Source organism: Doryrhamphus excisus, chromosome 10 (assembly GCF_030265055.1).
Source record: "Doryrhamphus excisus isolate RoL2022-K1 chromosome 10, RoL_Dexc_1.0, whole genome shotgun sequence".
NCBI lineage: Eukaryota > Metazoa > Chordata > Actinopteri > Syngnathiformes > Syngnathidae > Doryrhamphus > Doryrhamphus excisus.
The window spans coordinates 7,051,784-7,072,025 of record NC_080475.1 but is presented as its reverse complement, the minus strand read 5'-3'; the positions used below and the strand labels follow the sequence as shown (position 1 = coordinate 7,072,025).

General features: G+C 47.8%; 2 protein-coding genes and 1 long non-coding RNA gene across 6 annotated transcripts; 2 read left to right on the top strand and 1 right to left on the bottom strand.

The window, feature by feature from the left end:
* Window positions 1-1,449: 1,449 nt before the first annotated feature.
* Window positions 1,450-8,158, top strand: leng8 (leukocyte receptor cluster (LRC) member 8). The gene is made up of 15 exons (XM_058084280.1): window positions 1,450-1,786; window positions 2,024-2,138; window positions 2,204-2,326; window positions 2,398-2,475; window positions 2,745-3,147; window positions 3,221-3,368; window positions 3,446-3,616; window positions 3,703-3,942; window positions 4,167-4,328; window positions 4,627-4,921; window positions 5,002-5,103; window positions 5,162-5,230; window positions 5,480-5,609; window positions 5,689-5,896; window positions 5,973-8,158. The coding sequence occupies exons 1-15, from the start codon at window positions 1,746-1,748 to the stop codon at window positions 6,133-6,135; spliced, it is 2,448 nt and encodes an 815-aa protein (XP_057940263.1). The 5' UTR covers window positions 1,450-1,745; the 3' UTR covers window positions 6,136-8,158.
* Window positions 8,159-8,500: 342 nt separating this feature from the next.
* rbfox1l (RNA binding fox-1 homolog 1, like) lies at window positions 8,501-19,494 on the bottom strand. 4 transcript variants are annotated; one of them, XM_058084284.1, is made up of 12 exons: window positions 19,162-19,494; window positions 16,518-16,754; window positions 13,556-13,735; window positions 13,434-13,487; window positions 13,277-13,369; window positions 13,127-13,196; window positions 13,001-13,060; window positions 12,794-12,929; window positions 11,931-11,970; window positions 11,792-11,853; window positions 11,532-11,613; window positions 8,501-11,275 (listed from the first exon to the last, which is right to left on the bottom strand). In XM_058084284.1, the coding sequence occupies exons 1-12, from the start codon at window positions 19,246-19,248 to the stop codon at window positions 11,231-11,233; spliced, it is 1,146 nt and encodes a 381-aa protein (XP_057940267.1). In that variant the 5' UTR covers window positions 19,249-19,494; the 3' UTR covers window positions 8,501-11,230. The 4 variants fall into 4 exon arrangements, with proteins under 4 accessions (XP_057940267.1, XP_057940265.1, XP_057940266.1 ...); XM_058084282.1 differs by having other exon boundaries at window positions 13,001-13,196; XM_058084283.1 differs by having other exon boundaries at window positions 8,501-11,613.
* On the top strand, window positions 9,210-15,372 carry LOC131136933 (uncharacterized). Its single transcript, XR_009131832.1, has 3 exons — window positions 9,210-9,793; window positions 11,804-12,200; window positions 13,456-15,372. It is a non-coding gene; the product is annotated as an uncharacterized LOC131136933 (long non-coding RNA).
* Window positions 19,495-20,242: the final 748 nt, after the last annotated feature.

The window sequence follows — 20,242 nt, the reverse complement described above, 5'->3', positions numbered from 1 at the left end:
GGACACGGTGGACAAGGTGGACACGGTGGACAAGGTGGACACGGTGGACAAGGTGGACAAGGTGGACACGGTGGACAAGGTGGACAAGGTGGACACGGTGGACAAGGTGGACACTGTGGACAAGGTGGACACGGTGGACACGGTGGACAAGGTGGACAAGGTGGACACGGTGGACAAGGTGGACACGGTGGACAAGGTGGACACGGTGGACAAGGTGGACAAGGTGGACACGGTGGACAAGGTGGACACGGTGGACAAGGTGGACACTGTGGACAAGGTGGACACGGTGGACACGGTGGACAAGGTGGACACTGTGGACAAGGTGGACACGGTGGACACGGTGGACAAGGTGGACACGGTGGACACGGTGGACACGGTGGACAAGGTGGACACGGTGGACAAGGTGGACAAGGTGGACACGGTGGACACGGTGGACAAGGTGGACACGGTGGACAAGGTGGACACGGTGGACAAGGTGGACAAGGTGGACACGGTGGACAAGGTGGACAAGGTGGACAAGGTGGACACGGTGGACACGGTGGACAAGGTGGACACGGTGGACACGGTGGACAAGGTGGACACGGTGGACAAGGTGGACACGGTGGACACGGTGGACACGGTGGACACGGTGGACACGGTCACCTGCATACAATATGTCCAATATCTATACATTTCCACCCCCCCCCTCATTATTTTCTTGTTTTTTTCACATTTTTATTCATACACTCATTTTCTACCGCTTATCCTCACAAGGGTTGCAGGGGTGCTGGAGCCTATCCCAGCTGTCTTGGGGGAGAGGCGGGGTCCATCCTGGACTGGTGTCCAGCCAATCAGCCAATCCCAGGGTACGTATAGACATATAGACATTGTCCTAAGTTGGCACGCACACCCTCCCACGGGTGGGAAGAAGCCGTCCGTTTGTTGTCGCTGTCAGCTGTCAATCACCAATCCTGCCCCGCCCCCTTCAAGGCGCCCCTGAAAAACAAATCGTCAGAGAAGCTGCCTGCCTGCATGGTGTGATGTTTAACCAGCTTATCAAGTCCAAATATGCTGATGTATTATGAATAATCTGTATTTGCTCGACTTCCTGCCTGCACGTCCCCTACTTTTACCGCTTGGTCGAAAGAAACACTTCCAAGGAGGAAACGCCTACAAAGTAATGTTTTTTCCCTCCAGCATCTGTCATAACATCGTATGCAAATGATAAGTGACAACCAATAGCTACTTTTCTTACTGAGGCGTTGGCAACGGTGCTTTTTAATAGGTGGAACTTCGTCGGAGACGACAAGTACGTCCATCCAACTTTCACAGAGTACATTAATTGTGAATTAATCACGAACAAGACATCATTTACACGTCAGCCAACTGTATTTTCGTCAAATTTAGTGGCCAAGTACCTTCGTAGTCAAGTGGTGACGCATTTCCTGTAGACATGACGTCACAGGGCTTGGCGTTTCACCCGGCCGCCATTTTGTATCGCCAGTCACTCGAAGTTGTTTGGCAACGACAGACGAAGTGAACTGGTTTCATACGATGTGATTACTATTTCGATGAATTTGTTTTGGTCTGAACTAGAATCCAACGACGGGTTTCCGCTGTTTGTGTTGCTATCCAACGTGTCACCGTCTAAACATTTACGACCTTTTCTCCAGTGTACAGCTAACAGTGTTAGCTTACCAACTGCTAGCCAGCGAGCTAGCTCAAAGCCGTCCTAGCATTACGCTAGGTTTTGGGGAAGAGGCGAAATGGCGGCCAACACGGCACAAGCAACCCCGACAAATAACTGGTATGTCACCCTTCCGGACAAAATCCACGCCGCTTAACTATGTAGCACAACTAATTACGTCTGACCACAGCGATACGGGAGAGTCGTTGGAATCAAGCCTGGATTAAGATTTAGCATCGAAACACGAAGCTAGCTAAGCTAAAAATGATTCCACATATGCATATCGAGTCCATAACTTAAACACTAGCACTGAGGTCTATGTGACCACTCTAATCCAACTTTATTATTCGATGGCAGGTCCTATGGTGCTACTGCAGAAAGCCATGTCCATGAAAAGCCAGAATGGGAGAAAGCAAGGCAGGCACTTGCTTCTATCAGCAAGAGCCAGGCCAAGAATACTCAAGCATCAGAGGTAAAGCCCAAATTATAAAATCCTTGTTGCCGACTGGCTCATAATGCAGGTCTTCTTTTTGACAGTTTCAGGCGAGAGTGACTGACGTTGCCATGCAACAGCAGCAATATTATCAATGGTATCAGCAAAATCAACCTCAGTATCCAGGATACACATACCCGTATAACTACTACTACCCCATGGCTCCTGTAAGTACAGTACTTTTTTTTATAGATTAGATACAGTAAAACAACATGACATTGTACTCCTGTCTTTACAGTATGGAGTTTCGTATCCTCCAAGTCAGTATCCTGCACCCCCGGGGACTTACCCGACAACGCCCGCCTCAAATGGACAGGTATGACGCAAAAATGCTTCCGCATAGGGCGGGCAAACTCTAAACTTGCTGGCTGCTTTGAGGTAAAACAACCAAAAAAAGGCTGCTTACTATAAAACAGAGAAAATCAAATCGGTCGGCTTTGAAACTACTGTAATAAATACTAACGATTAGCAGTTCACATTCACACCGGCAAAGTTTAGAGGTAAAAATAGTCGCCATGCCACGCCACACATATAGTGTATATGGTATTCAAGAACAGTCTTAAGTCTCCACCTTTCTCTCAATAGCCTCCTCCAGTACCCGGAATGGAAGACCAGACCCCCAGCTACACCTCTCAACCACAACCCCCCGCCACTCCCCAGCCACCCCAAAGTCCAACCGCCTCAGAAAAGCCCACTTCCGCCCCACCGCCCCCGCCCCCACCCAATTCCCAATACCCCCCTCCTCCGCCACACAGTGCTTACAATCCTAGCAGCTCCGTACCCTATCCATCTGGGGACTCCGTCCAAGTTTACAACTCTTGCCCACCAGGAAGAACTAACTATGGGACAGGGTTTCAGGCTCAGAACAGCTATCAGCCTCCTCAGAGTCCATCCCAACAGCAGGCAGGCCAGTATGGAGCAGGTTTGGGCCGAGGAGAGACTAATAAGCCCAAAAACCCAGGACAGCAACTCTGGCATCGCATGAAACGTGAGCTTCTAAACTTCATAGCCATCCTCTTAATGGTTTGTGGAGCCTGTACTTAGCATGTATTTATCTTCAGAGTCTCCGGGCACCGCCCCTTTGAAGTTCAATATTCCCAAGAGGCCTTACCAGGTTTCTAGCCAGGCCTTTCCAGCAAGCGAGCCGGCTTCTGGGCTCAATCCAGCACCAGCCTCTCCTGTGACTGCCAGTGCGGCACCTCAGACCCGGTAAGCACTGGACCTGGACAGCTTGTTCTTGCTTTATTGCTAGATGGTTTAGACTGTCTTTTTTTTTTTGTCCGCAGACCCCAGGATTGGCCCCCGGCCATGAAGGAGTATGTGCAGCGCTGCTTCACGGCCTGTGAGACGGAGGAAGACAAAGATCGTACAGAGAAGGTGCTGAAGGAGGTTCTACAGGACCGGCTGAAGGATGGCTCGGCTTACACCATCGACTGGGACTGTGAACCACTGCCAGAGTGAGTGTGGTGTTTCAGCCTTCATAGAACCGTGTATGAATATATATAAATATGGTGATTAAATCTGATGTCATGTGACTTTATAGTTTGAAGGGAAAGCAGTCTCGCTGGGTCGCAGTCCCGAGAGGTGCAGACGGCTCAGCCGGGCGAGGTGCAAGTATAGCTGCCGCATCGCGAGGCAGAGGTGGTGGTCACAGATTGGGACATTACAGGAATATCTTTTCTCAACGGAGTCCGTCTTCCACTTCATCACAGTCCTCTTCGCGCTCCCCCTCCCCTAACCATGGCAGAATCCGCGACCGAAGCAACCAAAGGCATCGGCGCAGGTACACAACCCTCACTTCCCCGAGGATCTAGACATGGGCATCTTTGGATGGAGCAGGGCAGTGATAGTAATCGGCCACTGACGCTGCTCTTCCGGGGGGAGATGATGCTGTGCATTGGATGATGATGGAAAGGAGCCTCCTCAGCGTTCAAACTTTGGAGCCACTTCTTTTACTGTTGGTGTAACCCTGCATTGGCGTTCTGTTCTATTCTTTTCCCGTACCAGCGAATCTGGCTCACATTCAGACAGCAGCCTTCCCAGCGACCTGCGACCTCAGCTGTCAAGACGAAACCAGAAAGGCGGTCGTGGGCGCGGCAACGACAGGGATAGAGGACATGGTGGCGGAGAGAGGGGACGGGGGCGAGGAAAAGCCAACAGGGGAAGGAGGTAATTGGTCAATTTCTACCACCTGACGTTTACTTGGTAGGGGCGTCACGAGACCAGACCGGTCATGATATTGAGACAACGGGATGTCACAAAACACGTTAGGTCCTTTTTTTTACCTTAAAGTATCATAATAGTGTCATGCAATAGTTCCTTTCCTTTTCCTATGTAGTCTTTCATTCTTTAAAGTTGCACAGTTTGTTTTCTCACAAGCAATTGGTACGAGCCGTCAAATGTTTGCAGCATTTCTTCGTTCCAGCTTGTAGCCCAACCTTGCCAGCTCACCGTTTTCTCTTTCCAGGAACACAGACGACGCTGGAGCAGCAGGCAGTAAGAAGAGGAAAGGTGGTAATGCCGGTCTTGACTTCCATGACCCTGACAGGGAAGCCAAAAAGCTGAGCAGAGCCGCCAGATTCCAGAAACAGCTTCGCTCGGAACCCCTGGTGCTGTCTATAAATTCTCTTGACCTACCCGATGGGACACAGGAGGGCCTCAGCTGGGAGGACTGTCCCATTGTCGGAACGTGCCAGGACATCACCAAGCGTTACCTGAGGCTCACCTGTGCCCCGGACCCCTCCACCGTTCGCCCCATTCATGTAAGCTGCTGGTCATTAACACAGTATGACGTGAGGAAACCATCAACCATCAACCACCTTGATGTTTCTTCCTGTCACAGGTGTTAAGAAAATCTTTACAGGCTGTGAAAGCGGACTGGAAAACCAATCAGGACTACACTTACGCTTGTGAACAGATGAAGTCCATACGGCAGGACCTCACGGTTAGTACTTGTGGCATCGTACCCGCGTTTACTTTTTCTAACACGGAGTTCTGTTCAGGTCCAGGGAGTTCGTACCGACTTCACCGTGGAAGTGTACGAGTGTCATGCACGCATTGCCCTGGAAAAGGTTAGTCTGCACTCTTATCTCAGTCCAAGCTTTCAGCGTGCGTGCCATCTGCTGTACAGGGTTGTAATGACAAGATCTCACAATATTAGAGAGAAAAGAAAAGAAATGAAAATTCATTAGACAATTTTGCAGGCCTCAATATATTGGCGTCTGCATGCGTGTCTGTTTTCTTCGTCTGCCGCCTCCAATCGATCAGGAAGAGACTTCACAACGCTGCTCGGTCCTAAGAGTCTATGCTTTGTAATTCAGGGTGACCACGAAGAATTCAACCAGTGCCAGACCCAGCTGAAGGCCCTCTACAAGGACAACCCCTCGGAGAACATAGGAGAGTTCACAGCGTATCGCTTGTTGTACTACATCTTCACTAAGAACTCAGGAGGTATGCCCACAGACATCACCACCACCCTTCCCTTCCTCTTGTCCCCGTCTGAAATCACGTGTGATCTCAACCCCCTTAGATCTCATCACTGAGCTGGTGTACCTGACTCCAGCGCTGAAAGCCGACGAGTGTGTCGCTCACGCTCTCTCTCTCCGTGCCGCCTGGGCTTTAGGGAATTATTGTCGTTTCTTCAAGTTGTATAAGGAGGCACCGCGCATGGCTTCATACCTCATTGACAAGTTTGTGGAGAGGGAGAGAAAGGTAGCTCTTCGGGCCATAGTCAAAACGTAAGTCCGTCCATCAGGACACGTTCCCCAGTCATGCTAAAGATGCTAAAGCTGTGATGTCTCTGCTTGTCTGCAGGTTTAGGCCCGACTTGCCACTGCAGTATGTGCAGTCCACTCTGGGCTTCTCTTCTTTAGACTCCTGTGTGGAGTTTCTTACCGGGCTAGGTGTCACATTCACCCCGTCGGACCCCCTAAAGATAGACTGCAAAAACAGCACAGCCACTTTGGCTGCCTCCTGAGAGTGGGTGTAGCGCATTAGATAGAGGGCGGACACTCGCGGGGGCAACACACATCCCCGATATTGATCACACAGCCAGTTCACAGAGGCAGACACACCCACAGAACATGACCCCATCCACAGGTTACTCAACACATAGACACAGTTTGCCCGTACCGTAGTTCACCCTAGCAAGCTCATCTCTCCACAGTAGCGGTGCCAGGAACATCACCTTAGCGGCCCCCCCAGCTGCTTCCACTCACGCCACACCGCAGGGGGCGCTTGCATCATGCTTCCTGTTCCATTAGCACTGTCGGATGTCAACGCTAACAGTGTTCTGTTATGTTTTCTTCCTTCCTCAAGTCCAACAGCTCCAAGACCCGACAGCGGATGTTCAAGTCCCGCATCCTTGCAAGCCTCAGTGTGAAGACAAAAGAGACTGTGATTACACTGAAGATCCTCGCAGGTTGACGAGAAGAAGTGGTTTGTATGTCACGCCTAACTGCTTGGCCGCAGTCGTGAGTGAACGTTTGGACTCGAGCGCACTCTGTAGTCCGGTCCAATCATCAAAGTCTGGAAGATGACATCTTCAAACATGAGAATGAGCCCCATCGCCGATGAAGACCAGTCTTGTCAAGCCAGGAGGAGGAGTTTGTCAACTTGGGTGGAGGATATCGCCGCGGCACCTGTGGCCGTCGCCGCCCCACATCTTCCATCGGTGTCGATGACCTCGCTGGAAAGCCGCCCACATAACAGCACCGCTTCTCCGAGACCAGATGGCCGCCTCCGGTTTGTATGCAGCTCGTCTGGATGTGGGTCTGAGGTCTGGTAAGACAAGGACTCAGGAAAGAGCTGGATGACCACCACACAACATGACGCCTCTGGTAGACCCCCCTGGTAGACCCCCGCTCAAGGTTGGACAGCAATATTTCAGCCTTTCGTTGATGGCAGGAAAAAAACTTTGAATTGCCGTAATCTTAAAGGTGATCACCTGGATATTGGAAAATGAAGTATAGCTAGTCCAAATAACGGCAAAGGTCGCCGTGAAAGTATTGATGCACAGCAGGTGGTCAGTCTACTGTCAGGCTTTTTGTGGAAGGCATCAAGCCTGCCCACAGTCCAAACTAGCTGAAAGGATTTTAGGATGATTTCAATAGTGTTAATAATGCATGAAGAATATGGAGTGGGAGGCGCTTTTAAGAAAGCGTCTTTGTACTATTTCTTTTCAGTGCCGTATATAGTTGTAAATATTGTATGATCATTGCTGTCATTTTGATTCCTCCGAGCGCGTGCGCGCGTGCAGGTATTATTTTGCCACACATGGGTAAGTGTTTACTTTTTTGCAGAGTAAACATGCTGAGCATACAGTTTGTCATCTGGGTGCATTTGTTGGCACCCGAACGACTCACAAAGAGCTAAAGCGCCCCGATCAGATTGACCTTTTGTCATTTAGTGTCAGCGTGACTGTCATTGTCAGGTTTTATGACTATTGATCTCAACATGTGTTTTTTTCCTCCCCCCTTGTTTGACCTCGTCCCCCATCCTGTCTCCTCCCCGTCCCGCACGCTGCGGGGCGGCGTCCCGCTCTTCGGCTGCATTGGTGGAGCACACGAGGGATCTGTGAGGAGGAGCATGCTGCTGCATCTGTCAGCATCCAGACAGCAAGCGGAAAGAGTCACTTGTGTCTGAGCCTGCAAGCCATGAGTGGATGAATGTGTGCTAACAAGTCTTACTCCAATGTTTTTGCTTTCTGTTTCCCCTCCACTTTACTGTTGAGTTTCACGATGCTATCGTTTAGGTTGATTTTCAAATAACACGTTTGCTTTCCTGTGAACTAGTCCATTAAGGCATAGTCGAACATCTGCTGCCAAACATGTGGAAGTCCGCAGACACTCGTTAGTTTTTAATGTTTTTGTTCCTCTCTGAAAAGCTAAAAGTCGTTACTTCAGTATTTCTGCTGCCATGTACTATTTATCACCTCATCAGTCTTCTCACTTCCTTGATATTTTTCTGTCAACGCCCCGCCCGCCCTGCCCCGCCCCTCCTATCTATTCCCCCCACTTTACCTTACCTTTCCTCCCCATGCATGCTGACCTGCTGTCCTCCCCTCGTCCTGCTCACTCCTATATGTTTGGTCATTTTTTTATATGTTCAGTATGTTGCGCTTGCACATAGTCATCATTCTTAGACAATGCAACTCACTAACATTTGTAGCTGAAGTTGATTTGCATTTTCTCCCTCCCTTCCGCCCTACAGATTTACCACCAGCATTTGTTTAAATATTGTGTACATACTGTTCTTTTGAAGCATTAATAAAAACACGTATAAAGAGCATATTTGTGCTGTTACAGTGAGCAACAGAATAAAAACAAGGCATGTATGCATAGTTTAACATAACACTTTATTATCAAATGTAGATGTCAAGAAGGAAATATCTGACACGGCGGTTCACACACGATTGGCTAACCCGGCGTAAATAATGGCTGGGTACGAAAAGGTGTAATACTCAAGGCACACCTTTGGGTAGCGCTGTTCGGCACAGACAGACGCCGCATCGAGTGGGGCCGTCCACTGCTGCGATACGTCAACGTCACCGCCATATTGGATGGGTCAAGGCTGTGCTGTGAATAAGTCATAAGGCACCTGCTACAAAGACAGCCGAGTTAATTCCTCTCGTTTATACATTCACATTCGTACTAATATACTTTGGCACCGAAACAATCACAGTCACATTGTTTTGTTCGATGTGTGTCTATGCTGTAAACACTACACCAAACTACAGAAAAATAGCGTATGCGGTCTTCTAGTTTACTGTGCTCAAGGAAGAGTCATTTTGGATGATAAAAATATCAGCAGATTGTCGGCTAAGTCATGGAATATATATATATATTCACATATTATGTTGGCCTGTCGTCAAAGGACACTTCTGGTCACGTGACAGCTCGTGACTCGTCCTTTGGGTATAACGTTTCAGCTGGCCGACTTGGCGTTTTGACCTGAAACCTTTCCCCCCGAGAGCGTGCATTGTCACTCTTGACATAAATTGTTAAATGCTCTGTTGACTGGATTGTTTGACAACATTTCTGAAATGATAAAAGGGAAATCAACATGCAAGTATTGTGAAAGAGAAAAGAAAGCAGAAACTGGATGGCTCAAGTGAATCGTGTACTCGAACTCAGGTAGCTTTTGCTGACTGGAGCACTTATGATGCCTTCACTAAAGTGAATCGGATGCACGAGTCATTCGTCACCGAGTGGTGAATGTTAGTTTTGTCGAGTCGGTGATGAAGACGTGGACAGGAGAGTCGGTTTGAAGCAAGGATCTGTTGGTTTATATCATTCATACAAATGTAGTTGTATCACTTACACAATGAATTGTATTTATCTGGTTTTCTTATTTACTTTAGCTAGCTATAAGTGAGCGAGTTAACACAGAGTCAGATCCTACATGTAACATAATTAAGTTAGCGTGTATTCATTGATACATGTTAAGATTTTCAGTACCTGTTCACATGAATATGTCGATGGAGTCTACAGTGGAACCATTCGCTATTGTGTGTTTCAATAAGACGTGAATGATTGGTGCACACCTAGCCAGTGCAATACGTCACCTTCACAATTTGATGTTTTAACTCTCAAGAGACGCCATTGTACTCCTCCCGAGTGCATATGACCAATGGGGTAATGTAAAGACAATAACCTTTTGCACTCTTTAAGTTGTTGACCATATTATACGACGCCGTTGTAAATGAATGTGCTATTGTTAGCCGATAACGTTACCCCGCTGGCGTGCTAGCAGGTCTCTGTGTTAAATATTTTATGTTGTAAATACATTTTATGGTGGCTATGGGAATTATTTTTTGTTATTTAATATTGTAAGACTATTTTTATTTATTTGTACAGTTCTCGTGGCAAAAAGGGGCATTTTGGACTGGAGGGAGTAGCAAACACATCGTGAGTGGACCGGAACAAAAAAAGTGTAGCATGGTTTCTTATCTATTTATCGGTGCTCACGTCAAACGTTATCAAAAAGTCACCATGCGGAATACGCATTTTGTGACGTGAAGTAATCAATGAATAATGTTAAAATTTTCCAATAAATATTTCAATAATAAATATCAGGGTGCGTGGCCGCAAGGACTACTTTACCACATGAGATGATGGCTGCTTTGGGGGTTTTGAGGCCAAATTGGAGGTTGGTCGATTGCCTTTTGGTGTTATTGATCTTTGATGGAGTTGATCTTTTGGAGACTTGTGTCTCCAAAAGATGTTAAAAGCTAAGTGTTAAAAGCTAAAGAAAAACTACCAAGGAAAGTTGTAGCCTAAAAGGGTCAAACCGAGAGCAAAAAGCCAAGGAGAAAGCAGAGGAGAACATGCAAGAGAAGCAAAATTTAGCAACATGCAAAAGCTGGAAAAGGGCAAAAAAGAGTTTGAAATTCTAGAGAGGCAAATAAAAAAAGACTAAGAGTGTCTAAAAATGTCAACTATACTTAAAAGTAACGGTGGGCGGACTGATCCATATATCGATATCAAGCTATATTGGTTATGAAGGTATAAAAAGCCAAATGATGTGAATGAGAGACAATAATAGTCTCATTGGCGAGTGGTGGTACGATACGGTCGTCATGGGCACCCGGTCCGGGACCAACCAACAAATACACGAACCCCTGATGTGGATCATCCATACATGTTTCCCTCGTTTGCGGTATCGCCCACCCCTACTGTGCAGTACAAGAAGACGAAGAGGCCACCTTTTCAAAGTAAAAGCGTGGCAACTAAAGCAGAGGCACACAGCGTAAAGCATGAGAAATGGATAGGATGGAGGGGGGGGGGGGCAGGAGAGGTTTTATTCAGAGGTAGACATCACACACGGCAGCGAGAAGAGAAGCAGGAGGAAAAGGAAAAGAAAAGAGGTAGTTGGTGAGGCAAACGCAAACATCCAGTCAAAAATGAGCTCTACAAAAAGTACCCCCCCCCCCCACACACACACACTATAGAGCACATCATCCACACAAGGAACGTGGTGGAAGAAGAAAGGTGACGGCGTGTTGCGTCCTGCCGCGTACGTGAGGACGGCCAAGGCGTGTTTCCACTTCTTCATCACCACCATCACCATCATCAGTACGGAGTGAAGCGGTTGTACCCTCCTCGGTACAAACCGGCCTGGGGAGGCAAAGGCAAAGACCGTCTTAGCCAGAGTCATCTTTATCCAGGCTCAGCGACCCTAAGGTGTCATCATTGTTGCATGACGTTAGCATGATGTTGCTGTTCAAGTGGGAGTGGCTACACAGTAGTGTATACTTTGTGTACTGTGTGTACTGTGTGTGTAGGGTAGTGTGCAGCACTACTGCACCCCGGTGCACCGTAGCGCTTCTGGGACACAAACACAAGTCGGCCACAGACAGGCGGGAGGCCTCACCACGGTGCCCACGCCGTACGTGGTGGTCGGTCCCACGGAGTGGTGGTACGGGTCCGCTGCTGTGGCGTACACACGGCCGTATCTGGGCACATCAACAACAACAACATTGTGGTGACATAAAGCAATAGTGTGTAGTCCTAGTTCCCGTGTAGCGTGTACACGGCACAGGGTTTGGTCTGTGAAGGCATCACAAGCAAACCAAAAAACATCTCTTCACGTAGTTTGGCTAACGTGTGTGTGTGTGTGTGTGTGTGTCGCACCCATCACTGTAGGTTGCAGCAGAAGCAGACTGGGCCACCCGGTAAGCAGCAGGATAGCCGCCCTGCAGAAGGAAGAGGTGGCGTCAGGTGACAGGAAGTGACATGCAGATGAAAGATGAACAGGCGCCAGACTACTCACGTAGACGTCTGCCCCGTAGAGGCCATCCTGGTACACCACGCTGATGGGAGAAGCAGGGAAGAATATTTAGCAGGTTTTCCACCAAGCGGGACCAGGACAGTCAGGGATCAAAGTTTAGTTTTTCCCAAAGTTAGCGTCTCGGCTGGAGTTGCTGTGATCTTTTACTGACACGTTCACGTTGTCTTCCAAAGGTCTTGTCCTGGTGGCGTGAGCAGATGCACTCCACCCGCCGGCATTCCTGACCATCCCGACCATCAGCGACTTATCACGGTAACGGACACCACTTCCTTCTCACTGGGAAGCTGGTGTCTACGGATGGGGAAGCGGGTTGTCCCACTGCCTGACACTGGGCGGTCTTTGGATAAATCAGGGTCTATGGGGGACTGTGGGTGTCTATGGGGGTCTGTGGGTGTCCATGAGGGACTATGGGGGTCTGTGGGGCACGGATGCTCGGCTCCTGTGAGATGATTGGATGATCTGTCTGAGGCGGAGACCTTTTTGATGGACGCTGGGATGAGCGAACCAGCCATATTGAGCGGTTCAGTTACCCCCCCCCCAGTATGCCTGGGGTTTACTGGCATCCCTGCAACACAGACTTCCTTATATGGGCATGCCCAGTTGCGTAATGGCTACCAGGAAGCAAGCTAATTTACTTTCCTAAAGAGGCAAGCATCAGGCAGAAGTGGTTGGAGTTCTGATTCCTGGCCAGCGAGGGGCACCTCCCACGGGACTGATTGAAAAAAATAATAAAGACCACCACGCCCACCCCCAACCCCCCCCCCCCCTCCACTCTAAACTCTCCTGCTGCCACTCATGTCACGTGACCACGAGAAGACACAGTTGGCATACGGTATGGAGCGTACCCGGGGTAGGCGGGCACGGCCGCAGGCGTGGCCGCAGCGGATCGGATGGTGTTGTAGACGGCTCGACCTCTGCCCCTCAGCGCCGAGCCCCGGTAGGCCAGAGCGGGCGCCGCCACAGGGTAGGGGAAACTGGCCACTGGTCCACAAAAGACGTTTCAAAGTCGGGAAGTTGGGAAGAGTGAGCCGTGTTGTGTTGCCTTTACTGACCCGTGTAGAGTTCTGGTGCGTACATGGCCCCCATGACGGGGTTGATCTTCCAGCCAGAAGCTGCAGAGAAGGACTCCTTCAGGAACACAAAACCACCCAAAGGCGACGGATCAGGTGTGTCCTTACCTGAAAGGTCGCCGTTCACTAGTGGGGTTTGCGGCTTCTTGGTGACCACCCTCGCCGTGGCGTTATTCACCTGGAAGACACGTGATGGCGAAGAACGTTAGGATCACGTGACCCCCCCCCCTCGATCGTAGCCATGTCATAACGGCTCACCTCAATCTTCCTGCCTTCCACGATTGTTCCGTTGAGTTTTTCTCTGGCTCGGTCGGCTTCGGCCGCGCTCTCAAAGGTGACAAAGCCGAATCCCTGCACGCCATCGTAGATGTTGGTCAACACCTGACACGTGCTGGTACTCCTCTGTCTTACTGACCTTTGACCCCCTCTCATTGAAGATAATTTCTACGTCCAGGATCTTCCCAAATTGCTGGAAGAAGGAGCAGACGTGGTTACACGGATCTCCTGAGGATGAAAAGCGGGCGGAGTGCTCCTCACCCCAAACATCTGCCTGAGGTCCGGGTCTCGGAAGCGGAAGGGGATGTTTGACACGTGGAGACGCTTGGGCTGGACCTTGGCCGACCCCTCATCGTCACTCGCGCTCCCCGCGCCGCCGCCGGACGTCGCCGAGGCGCTCAGAGCCTGGGGGTCGGAGGTCACAGGGGCTAAGGCTTCCTCCTGGAGGTCGGAGACAGGCAAAGGAAAAACGGGAAGCAGCAAGGTGGGAAAGAAAAGGTGGAGAGGATGAGAGGACGGAAACGTGAGCACAGCCCCTCACATTTGGATAGACTTTAGAGTAGTCAGTGTACAGCCGGTGTAGCGGCATAGATGCCACGTTATTGTCAATGCTGTAGCTGTCAGTCAACATGTCGGATCGTGGACTTGCTGTCAATATTTAGTCTGTGCCCTGCCTGAGGATGGAACCGAATAGAACTACACAAACATAGAATATCCATACAATGAACTGTAAAACACATACAGTAGTCCCTCCTGTATGGCGCTAGTACTTCCACTTATACTCCTACTGCACAATGTACTACATAATAAGAGGCAAATAACACAAAACCTTTTTATCATGATTAGAGCCGTCTGGACATGAAATAACACCCCTATATTCAGTCACCTTTATACTCCTGTAGCATAATATTGTACAAAAGACAAAATATGACATAGAAACCACCTTCAAAATACACTTTTTATTACTAGAGCCCTCTAGACATGAAATAACACCCCTATGGTCACCTTTACACTCATATTAAACCAATATAGTAGATATGATAAAAGAAAATAAGATATAGAAAACCTGTTTACAACTTCTAAATCCATCTTTTATCATTATTAGAGCCCTGTGGACATGAAATAACACCCCTATGGTCACATTTACATTCCTATTAACCTATATAGTAGACATAAGCAGAGAAAATAAGACATAGAAAACCTGTTTACAACTTCTAAATCCACCTTTTATCATTATTAGAGCCCTGTGGATGTGAAATAACACCCCTATGGTCACCTTTACACTCCTATTGCACAATATAGTAGACATAGTAAGAGAAATGAAGACATAGAAAACCTGTTTACAACTTCTAAATCCACCTTTTATCATTATTAGAGCCCTGTGGATGTGAAATAACACCCCTATGGTCACCTTTACACTCCTATTAACCAATATAGTAGATATGATAAAAGAAAATAAGACATAGAAAACCTGTTTACAACTTCTAAATCCATCTTTTATCATTATTAGAGCCCTGTGGACATGAAATAACACCCCTATGGTCACCTTTACAAAAGCTGTTTACAACTTCTAAATCCCCTTTTTATCATTATTAGAGCCCTGTAGACATGACTTAACAGCCCTATAGTCGTATTGCACAATACAGTAGAGGATCTAGCGAGGGATTACCGTATGGCTTTCCAATGTGGACACTGACTACTCTAAAGTGCATTTATATGCTATGCTGTTGTCCCGTGTGCAGATGTTGTGTACGGGCAGGCGACGCTGTACACTGACGTCTAAGCACTTCCTGTGTGCGTTGAAGGCAACCACATGACCTCGGACCCATTCCCTGTCAGGCGGATGTGAGGCGGCTGTGCTAGCAGGCCAGATCAGGAACCGCTTGTGGACGAGACCAGAAGGTAAAAGCTCTACCAAGCAGGCTCCATGTGTTGGTGTGGAGGTGCTCCATGCACGACACAACAACTGATAGAAACATTCTCTTCACTTTCCCACAATGCACCACGATGCTAGTGAGTGTGTGTGTGTGTGTGTGTTAAATGTTGAGCAGTGAGGGAGGGTGCAAAGAAAAAGTTCCAGTGAGGCTGGAAAAGAATGTGGGGGGGGGGCAAAGAGCAGAAGGGGTCAGTCTGAGGTCAAGGTGCTGCTGTTCTGCCAAGGGTTAAAGGTCACGTGTCATTAATATGCCGGGGGTGGGCGGAGGTCACAACAACAGTCACAACAACAGGCCACAAGGTGGCGCCACACACACACGCGCCACAAGTGGGGGTGGGGGTGGGGGGGTTGTTGAGCTGCTTTTGTTGGTGTCACGTCACGATGCAGGATAGTGGTCTTGACCTGTGTGATATTTCACAGTGGGAGCGGGGGGGTCATCTTCTCCCCCTTCGACCCCCCCCCACCACCCCCTTCCGTCACGGCGGTGTCTCCCGGCGCGGTCGGGGGAGGGCCCTCTATGGTCATAAAATATATAGATGGGCCACAGAACACATCATGATGGACCTTCTCTTCTTCATACCCCCCCCCCCCCAGCCCCTTCTCAGATGGTATCACCCCATATATATATATATATATAAATACATATATATATACGTATATCACCCCACTACTGTACCATACATACGTACGCTGGACAAACATCATCTCATGACGACCTTTCACCTCATTTACACTTTTTATTTTTTCATTTTTTTGATTATTATTTTAATATTTTAATATTTAATATTTAAATTTTGACTTTTTATATCATAGTTGTTATTTTTGTCACAAAATTTTGACTTTTAATCTTCTAATTTTGACTTTTTGTCTCATAATTTTGACTTTTAATCTTCTAATTTTGACTTGAGATAAAAAATTATGACTTTTTATCTCATAGTCACTACTTTTTCTCTCATAATTACAACATTTTAGTGTTGGAACTGGGCGTCTGTACATAACAAAAGGCATAGAACAACAATCAACACAGCTAGCTAGCTAGCCAGCTAGCATTTCAATATTAATAATAGCGTGGCTAAAATTGTCCTAGAAAAGAATTCACACAACATCAACACACCCTTTAGATCTTCCTTTACCCCCCCCAGTGGTGCCGCCATAGACGGGCCTTACAGAGGCGGGGGTGTGGGTGGTGGTTGGGGCTACTAAAATAGAGACCCCTCCCTCTGGACCCCAGATCTTCTGATAGGACACGTCACCAAGAGATTGAATGACAGGCAAGGCGGTCCCTACCGTGTTGCTGGGCGCCAGAGGCTCCGCCCCCTCCAGCTGGGGGCCCTGGTAGACCCTCAGCTGGGGGTGCTCGGGGTACTCCGAGGAGGGGTGTGTGGAGCTAAAATCCAGAGGCGGCAGTCGCCCCCCTGAGGTCGCCGCTCCTTGGCCTGGGGTTGGGTAAGAAGGGGCCGGGGCGTAGACCTGAGGCAGGGCGGGGTCGGCACCCCCTGGGCCCGCCTCCTGGGCGGGGCCTCCCTGAGAAGAAAGAAAGGCAAGTTGTAGTTCCAGGGTTTTGATCCATCCTAAACTTGTCAAATAACATCACATGAAAAAATGAGGTAGAATTCAAGAAAATACAAACATGAAGATTCAATGAAATAAAATAAGATCAAATGAAATCAGATTTAGAGTTAAATACGTGGTGTATTTTACATAGTACTATGTAGTATATTCCAGGTATTTCATATCTAGAACCATGCAGGAGACCACATTTAACATGACTTTTAAGACAATGAAAAGAAATGAGAATATATTGTAATCTACTCATCGTTCACTCTGTGTGTATGCTAGTGGCCCCGCCTCCCCCCACCCAGACAAAGTCACCAGTATGTTGGTAAGAAATGCATTTCTTAGTTTTCTAGTTTTATTGGCCGGGATGTCAAACGTGACTTCAGCTGTCCATGCCTCCCAGGAAGCACCGAGGCCAAACCACGACTTTCTGGTCGCAGCTGAAGACGCGTCATCCACGCCGCCCGCATCAAGTCGACACGCCATCCCGGAGCACAAGGCCACATGCAAGACGCAAGCATCAACGCGGTGAAAGCACGCTCTTACCCCTTCAGGACGTCCCGGCAGCTCTGAGCCGTTCGGCATCGACCTCTTTCATGGTGAGCGCCCCCGTCCGCCCCCTGCCCCTGCCCCTAACTTCTAACTCGCCACCAATCACAGCACACCAGCTGTGCTCAACTGTCACTCAATGATGGTTTCACTTGGCGCACACACACGGGGGTACTTATTGAACAACATGCTATGCTATGCTATGCTATGCTATGCTATGCTATGCTATGCTATGCTATGCTATGCTATGCTATGCTATGCTATGCTATGCTATGCTATGCTATGCGTGTACGTATTCACCGACACCGACACACAAAGATAACATGTCAAGATAAGATCTGTCTCCTGGCATCCGTCTTCCTCTCCTCTGGTCACACCTCAGCTGTCAGCTCAGGGTCAGAGGTCAACGGCTCAGCGCCAGGTGCCTGTCGGGACAGCTGTCTCCGGATTTACACGCAGGCAACCCCCAGCGCACGTCGCATGTTGCCGCTATCGGTATATCACGCCTTGGAGGAATACTCCAACATTACAATTACTGTAATATTCCAGCTTTACAAACAGTCCCCAAACTAACAAGTAGAATACTTTTTAACAACTTTTTTCCCTCCACGTTGCCTCAGAGGCGTCGTACTCGCGTATTTCTGAAGACGGGGTGACTGAAATGTCATTAGATTTCATTTGACCAAGCCAATATAATAACTGAGAAAAAGATCAAATAAAACTACAAGGAGTCATAAAAAGATAAGATAATAATCTAAGAATATATCCGAATAAGATTGTGATCTAAACAAGCCAATGTATTGAGTCTAAGGTCAGTAAATTAATTAGTAATCTCTAATCATGTAATATTTATAACAAATGTCAAATCAATACTTGAATATTGTCAACAATATTGGAATATTGGAAGTAGCCATTCTATTCTCCGTCTTATTATTATATTGACAATATACTGAATGAAATAAGCGTCGTATCTTTCACAACATCACCGTCAATATTATTTCCACATGTAACACCCCCCCCCCCCCCCCCCCCGACCCCCCCACCATTTCCACGGCTGGGATGATAGCAGCAAAGGAGATAGGTGACAGAATCTCCTTCTGGCAACATCTAAAAATACAGCTGTCAAGGTGGAGCCCGACCAGCGCATGGTGCCTTTAATAGCGTGGCACACACACACACACACACACACGTTAGCATCACCTTGGACTACCTTGGCTGGACTCCTAAAGTACTAAAGTGGACACTCATCTTCAGGCAGTAACAGGGCTCTAATAATGTTAGAAAGTGTATTTTGAAGGTGGTAAACAGGTTTTCTATGTCTTCATTTCTCTTACTATGTCTACTATATTGTGCAATAGGAATGTAAATGTGACCATAGGGGTGTTATTTCATGTCCACAGGGCTCTAATAATGATAAAAGATGGATTTAGAAGTTGTAAACAGGTTTTACACTCCTATTAACCAATATAGTAGATATGATATAAGAAAATAAGACATAGAAAACCTGTTTACAACTTCTGAATCCACTTTTTATCATTATTAGAGTCCTGTGGACATGAAATAACACCCCTATGGTCACATTTACACTCCTATTAACCTATATAGTAGACATAAGCAGAGAAAATAAGACATAGAAAACCTGTTTACAACTTCTAAATCCACCTTTTATCATTATTAGAGCCCTGTGGACGTGAAATAACACCCCTATGGTCACCTTTACACTCCTATTAACCAATATAGTAGATATGATAAAAGAAAATAAGACATAGAAAAATGATAAAACACAAATGATTGAAGTGATGGGGGCGAGCGGGTGGGGGGTTACCTGGACTAGGCTGGGGTAGCATGTGGTAGTCTGGGGGTAGACGGGGAGTCCGTAAGGCTGTAGGATGACAGTGGGTGAGGATAGCATAGCCAGAAACCCTCACACTTGGACAGGAGGAGAAGCGCCGAAAAGAAAAAGAAAGAAGGATCCAAATGGGGGGGTGGAGGTTGAGGGGGGGGCAAAGATCCCAGAAGAGTCTTCCAATAAAGGTGGATAACCCAGAAAGCGGCGGTAAAAGTCCAGAGGACAGCAGTAAAGACAGGATGCGGACCCGAGCGAGCTGTGAGTGGATCATGCGGCCTGACGGACAGAAACACATGTTGGCGGAGCTCGGCTCTCCTTTCACGCTTTATAAATAGTCTCTGGTGGCCTTCCTTCCACTCTACCACCCCGCTCTACCGCCCTCGCTGGGGCCTCTGACGTGGGTCACGCATTCACCCCACTCTGCCTTCACAATAAGAGTCTGGCACCACCGACACTTGCTGACAGGTTCTATGATTTATGCTTTTTTTTTTTTTTATTGTTTTTTGCTGTGTGCCAGCGGGTGTCCAAAGTGTGGCCCGGGAGCCGTTTGTGGCACGCTCGGCCCGCACCACATGCAGTTGCAATTTCACCAGAATAAACTATTCTAAAGACAAACAGACATTTCATAATGTTATGAGAAACAAACAAAAGGAGGTAATGTTGTCATTTTTGGAAGATTGGTGAGGCAAAAGGTTAGAATATGAGAATAAAGTCCAAATATTACCAGAAGAAAAATGACAAGAAAGTTAACAAATGCAGGTTCTCTTGGAATGTACTCTCGTAACGCCCTTGCATTCTTTCCGTGTCCGTACACGGCCCTCGTGGGCAAAAGTTTGGACGCCAAAAACCGTTTGTGAAGTCATGGCATGGACATTGCATACAAAATAGGAAGAACAGTGAAATGACACGTGCAAATAGTATATATGTAAATATTGGCTTTAGTACTCTACACATGACATTTTAGTTTTTACATATTTTTGTTTACCAACTTGTTTAGCAAGTCCAGTTGCCAACTTTTCAGTATGCAAAAGTATGTAATACTTACTGTAATAATGTA

Excerpts from the sequence above, each read along its gene's own strand:
- leng8 (XM_058084280.1), top strand. The coding sequence starts at position 1,746 with ATGGCGGCCAACACGGCACAAGCAACCCCGACAAATAACTG. Across the intron at positions 4,329-4,626 it reads AAAGCCAACAGGGGAAGGAG|GAACACAGACGACGCTGGAG; the intron begins GTAATTGGTCAA and ends TTCTCTTTCCAG. Across the intron at positions 5,610-5,688 it reads CTTCACTAAGAACTCAGGAG|ATCTCATCACTGAGCTGGTG; the intron begins GTATGCCCACAG and ends CAACCCCCTTAG.
- rbfox1l (XM_058084281.1), bottom strand. The coding sequence starts at position 19,248 with ATGCTATCCTCACCCACTGTCATCCTACAGCCTTACGGACTCCCCGTC. Across the intron at positions 13,197-13,276 it reads TGGAAGGCAGGAAGATTGAG|GTGAATAACGCCACGGCGAG; the intron begins GTGAGCCGTTAT and ends CGTGTCTTCCAG. Across the intron at positions 12,930-13,000 it reads CGCACCAGAACTCTACACGG|TGGCCAGTTTCCCCTACCCT; the intron begins GTCAGTAAAGGC and ends TTTGTGGACCAG.